Here is a 6,000-nt window from a genome sequence, read left to right as displayed (position 1 = left end):
AACTGAGGTTAAGGGGGAAGGGAATAACTTTGTGTACACACTAACATAGGGGAATAGATGGCTGCTGAGATAGGTTATGAAAGGATGCATACTTAACCTACCAGCCATACTATTATATGAAACTAGTAAAAGTAGGGCATCTCTTTGACCAGTCCCATCAACTCATAATTTAGCCATATATAACATCTAGTAACTATGCATGTTTCAATGACAAAAGGCCAAAAAATATTTATAAACCAACAGGCAAGTCTTGCCAATCCTCTTCAACATCTATTGGAGCAAAAAGAAGCTCCAAAATAAGAGAGAAAATATACAGTCCAACACTACCCTACAGCCATGTTGGGAAAACAGCACACTTATAGTGCATGGAAATGCGCAATATAGCCAGTATAATATTTTTTACACATTAGAACTTAGAAGTTGAGAGCCATACAGCAAGAAATTTTCAACTTCAGTCATTACCTCATAAATCTTGCATATTACAATTTTAACTGCAGCCTTGCCTGGGAATAGAGATGTAAAGCTTGCTATTGGGCAATCTCTCTGCCAGTAGAGATGTGATTTCCCAATGAAATATATAAAGACACCAAAACATTTATCTAGCTCGGATATCTTCTTTCTTGACATCATCAAAGCACTTAGCGTATGTGACAAGTAGCAAAGGGGCAGGAATGATGATACTCTCAAATAAGAGGTTTAAATGGCAAAAGCTTAAATGGTTTTATCCTGGAGAAGTTGCAACACTGCTGATCTATCAGGCATACTTGGGATGGCACCTTTGACACGAACACATAAAGATGCTGCTGCAGCTGCCATCAGAACCAATACAAAAGAACACATAAAAAAATGAGTTCCAAAGAAATAGGTCAAACTTTAATTTCTATAGTTTTCAATAGAACAGGCATCTTCCCAGATCTTGTACAGAACCACTTTCAGTTAAAAAGATGGGTGTTGATGGAATAAAACCACAATAACTCAAAGCAAGATGCAGCCTACGATTAAAATGTGGACAAACAATAAAAGTAAGGAACGTCATAACAATAAGAAGATTATACACATACAAGGAACAATGTAACAGTGAGTTTTTTCAGAATCATTTGGTTCAAATACAAACAAGAGAAACTTCTGCATCTCATAATAGATAAATTAAGAAGATATTTCATAATCAGGTTCAGATGGTTCTAGTCCATATGCATCTGAAAAAACTCACAATACAGCCCCAATCAAGCCCGTGGCATCAACAGACCTCTGGATTGAAGGAACTTCTTAAATTAAATTATGAAAATTTACACATACCTGCAAATTTGAGACAATCTAAGGGTGGATTCTTTTCCGCAAGAGCTACAGCAAATGCAGCAGTAAAAGTATCTCCTGCTCCTGTTGTGTCGAGTACCATAGGAGCAAGGATACTAGGATGTATTATTGGAGGAGAACCTGTGGTCACAAGAACTGACCCCTCTTCTCCTCGTTTCACCAGGACTTGTTTGACACCCTGTATGTTACTTGTTAACATTCTTAAATGTTCACATTATCTGTAACCACTAGCTACTCTTACAATGGCCTATTCAGGCGTAAAACTATTCCAGATTGAAAAATATGATACTAAAAATTGGATTATAACATACCATTTCAAGCCATTTTGTAGCAGCCACAATAACCTGATCAGTGGTATCAGTTGGCATTCCTGTCAAGTGTGCAAGCTCAGTTTCATTTGGACTTAGAATAGTAATGCACTTGAGGAGATCATCTGGAATAGGGCCCTCCATGCCTCCAACATCCAAAATTACAGGAACATTTGCACTTTTTGCAATCTATAGAGTAAGAACAGAAAATAAGTTAATCTGTCTGATAAAATGGTTGGGCCATGAAAATGGCTCAAAATTGCCTCAACAATGTAGAAACCAAATTGAAAGTAGATGAAAATTTTGAAAATTTACCCAGGAAATTGAAAATAACCTTTTAATATATAATGCTAAACATTACAAACCACCTTAAAAGCTTGTAATAAACTCAAGGAAATGCCAAGTGAACCTCCTAATGATTGAATAAATATTAATGAAGAATCGGAGATGAAGGTTTATAAACTATAAATGCTAGTTTTCTAACATGCTTCTCGTATGATTTCCTTTACCATGTCCAAGAAGTTAGAACCAGTTCCAGCTGGAACTTTAATAGTTATTTTCCATTTGGTTTAGATCTAAACCAAACATGCCAACTGGAACTAGGGTGCTCTATCAGACATTAATCGATTGCATTTGAGATGGTTACTGCAGTGGAAGAGCAAGACCCCCTAAAACTTAATTGACAAGCAGACTCCAAAATGCAGTTAGAAGGATGTGGACACTACATAAATAAGCATGCACAACCACATTTTTTATCATAAATAGTGAGTTTCACATAATATAACTTTGATGAGGATATTTTATAGTCCTATAATCCCCAAGGTTGTCAAAGTCCATTGATGGCTGTGTGGGTATGTGTATGGGGATGCCAATTTTAAAATCCAGGTTAGTAGGTGTCCCAAGTGTGTCATATGTATGTATGTATATCAAATATGTGACAAAATTAAAAGCAAAAGTCACAATCAAAACTAGTAAAATCTAAAACACAAAAATCATATGATAACAGAAATTATTGTTAAAACAAGAAATATTTCATCAAGAAACAAGATCAAATATCTAAATTTCATAAGCATCATGAGAAGAACATTTGAAAATTCAACATATAAATAATTATTATAGTGAGCTATAGCATTAAAATGTTACTGAAAAACTCAAAACTTCAAGGTTCAAATCATAAAAACAAGAATAAACCACTTAATGCTCATCAATAGTAATTCTAGTGTCTTCTGCGTCTCCAGACCCTTAGTCAAGATACTTTCCAAGTACTCAATACTCTCAAGTTCAGGCTTATCCGTAGAGTATGTAATTGTAGGAAAATGTACAAGGACATCTAATTCAACCGTATCATCTACACGTATAGCAACATCTGTGAATTGGACCCAATTCTTTGAAGGAACTTCATTTTACCTTTGGGTTTTTTTTGAAAAACAAATGAAAGGATACAAACAATGTTAACGAGCTTTTTCTGCCTTCTTTGATCCCAATCAGCTTCACTTCACTAAATAAATAATACCATAAGTACCACAAATACTCTTGAAGGCCAAGGACCCGAAAACTTGTTTAAGTAATTATATAATAATGTTGTAGCTCTGGAGCATTTCTACCATGACATGTCCAGTAATCTATTGAATCCCTGTGGACATGCCTATAATACAAAGCCTCAGTTGTGCCAAATATTTATGGATCATGAATGACCTCCTCTTCTGTAAGATAAATATTTGTTACAATAATCTCAAATCCCTTCATTGCCTCTCTAAAAGGGCATTTCCTTATCTCCTTAGTATCAGACCATTTTGGATTCAAAGCATAAGAAGCCATGTGAAGACTTATGTTTAACTTGAGTGTGTAATTGTGAACATAAATTAGAATGTTATATCAATATAGCTTATTATCCATCACAAGCTTAGCATCATCCCAAAAACAATCATCAAGAATCGTAATCTCATCTCAAATCCCACATCTCATCAAGATTGGCTTCATCATGGCCACATGTCACTGATAACCATGGCACATAAAGTCCCTTTCATCTCCAATAGTCGTTGAAGAGGAATGAAGTATGGCACAAATCCAATATCAACTGGTTTTAGCAACTGCAACTGCAACTTTGCAAACGTCTGGTAAATGGTTTATGATTGGTGTTACTATATATGAACATTTGGATTTTTTGTCCATCTGCAAGTAGCATAGCACTACATTCCATTTTTCCAATGTCTTTCATTACATTATTTAATGCATACACACAACATCGTGTCCAAAGAATACGCATCTACTATTTCTGCAAAAAAAGCCCCTGCAACTTTGCAAAAGGGGGCTATGTCTACAATAACTTACACAGCATTAGATGGCTCCCCTTCAAAACTAGCCTCACATACTTGTCCTTCAAGAAGATATTTTTCTCTCAATTGTTCCCCAAAAATAGGGAACAGATATTGATAATCAAAAGTGTATAGTTTCAGGCTTCCGTTCAAGCATCCCTTAATAGAGCAGCCGTATATACTCCAAGAACCTTCAATGGGGCCATAAACTTCTTTGGGGAGCTTTATCCTTGTCAACCAATACAATGCCAAGCTTCTCATAACTAGGTGCCCTATACCTTTAGGACTACCATTTATTGCATGAAACATTTGCTCAATATATGAGGAACCAGACACATTAAACAGGAATCCACATTCAAGGAAAGCCATTGCTATAGGACGACAAAAGGTTCTTATGGGAAGATCTTGCAATGTTTCATGAAGGAAATGAACCTAAAGGCACTGCGGAGGGACCCGGCAGTAACAATAACATTAATCTCATGCTCAACAATATCTTAAGGTAGCATTTGAGCACAAGCATCTAATTGTTGATCCACAAGGTGAACAGGTGAGAGTTAATAACCCTTCTACCCTTTTTTGCTCTTGACCATCTTTAACCTTTCTTCTTCTGAGCCAAATGCAAGGTTCCACTCCTTGCCCAGAGTTTTATTGGTGGGCATGAACCTTTGTCTAACTACCATTCTAATGCAGACCACCCGATTTGCAAACAAATTGTGTTGTTCTTCCTAAACCCTTGGCAACCTTTCACAAATGAATGTTAGTGAGACTGCTTGACATTATTGGACAAATGAAAATGGAGCCACAGTTACAAAAGTACTAAAAAATAAATCCCGGTACTAAGAAAACCAAACCAATTGCTGAGAAAAAAACATGGCTCTTCTTAACAATCCTCAAATTTTTACTTCTGGAACTTTGCCCTGAAAAACACTCATTGCCAAGAAATTCTCCCTTTGTTTGCTGTTCAAGTCTATACACTACTGAGATGGGGGGTATCCAAGAGAAGAAAATGTGAAATAAGGGATGTAAGAAATCATTCCATTTGTCTATTATTTATACAAAAAGGTTTCCTTAACATTTTTATGCTTTTAGCCTATTTGATTTCTTTCTTCCTTTGGAGAATTTCCTTTGATCCCCATTGAGGGGCAAGGTGATGTGCCCTGGAGCATCATAGTGGACACAAGATACATCCTTGGAACATCTATGATACACTGTCCTGCATCTAGGTAGGAACGGTGAAGGACAGACATCCCCAATCTCAAATCAGGTACGGGGTCGGGTTCAATTGTGGGTCCACATCCTTGTATGTAACGTCCCTTTTTCGTACATGGGCAGCAGAGACCATCTCAGTAGCCTAGCCATTCCCATAGGCTACAGATTGAAATAAATTGTGAAATCTCAGGGAATGAATTAATTAAAAGGGGTGACTTGGGAAAGAATATTACCAAAAGTCACTTTAATAAAAGAGGAGAAAGGACCCATGGTATTCAGATAGCCATCTCAATAAAAGAAAAGAGGGGGCTCATTCATGCATATATTTGATGACTGGACGTTTTGGTAAATTGATTGTGGACTCGTAGAGCTTTGTATGAGGGTTTGTAACCCTGAGTATGGATCATCTTCGGTGGTGAAATATCCACCTTAGTGATCAATACTAGTTTTGGTGTTGCAACAATACACCCTAGCCAGTCAACAAGGAGGAGCCATCCAAGTTTCTCACTCAAACTCAATTGGTGAATTTCTTTCTAGTTATTTTACTAAAGGATTTTGTGAGTATGTGGCAACAACAATTGTGTCAAGTAGTCGAATGAAGGTGTTGCAGCTACAACTGAAGGGAGCTTATGCAAGGAGGCCAAATTATTCATTGGTTTGAGGGTTGGATTACCTATGGTGAAGTTGAGTCTTATTGCTGGGGCTCAAGTTCCATGGAGAAGCCAAGAGTATTTACCCTAAGCCAAGTTAATTTCCTCTTGTTGGCCAAGCTCAACTATAGCGCCAAATTGAATAGTGTGGGCAAAGGAAATTCATGAAGCCAATTCACATGTTGAGTCAATTTTTGTTGAAGT

General features: G+C 36.8%; 1 protein-coding gene across 2 annotated transcripts in view; it reads right to left on the bottom strand.

Moving 5' to 3' along the window:
- Positions 1–221: 221 nt before the first annotated feature.
- The window catches only part of LOC149188930 (ribokinase-like), a 33,196-nt gene continuing 27,417 nt past the window's right edge, over positions 222–6,000 (bottom strand). Inside the window, exons 4-6 of one of the 2 annotated variants that reach the window (XM_089413117.1) lie at positions 1,626–1,811; positions 1,297–1,492; positions 222–809 (exon numbers count right to left, since the gene is read on the bottom strand). In XM_089413117.1, the coding sequence (XP_089269243.1) occupies positions 712–809; positions 1,297–1,492; positions 1,626–1,811 (480 nt within the window). In that variant the 3' untranslated portion in view covers positions 222–711. The remainder of the gene's footprint in view (positions 810–1,296; positions 1,493–1,625; positions 1,812–6,000) is intronic. The other variant, XM_089413116.1, reaches the window with a different exon arrangement.

Source organism: Pinus tabuliformis, chromosome 3_1 (assembly GCF_031772625.1).
Source record: "Pinus tabuliformis cultivar Carrire ecotype Pingquan chromosome 3_1, CPIR1, whole genome shotgun sequence".
Classification (NCBI taxonomy): Eukaryota; Viridiplantae; Streptophyta; class Pinopsida; order Pinales; family Pinaceae; genus Pinus; species Pinus tabuliformis.
The sequence above is the reverse complement of the archived record's forward strand: the minus strand, read 5'-3'. Positions and strand labels throughout refer to the sequence as shown.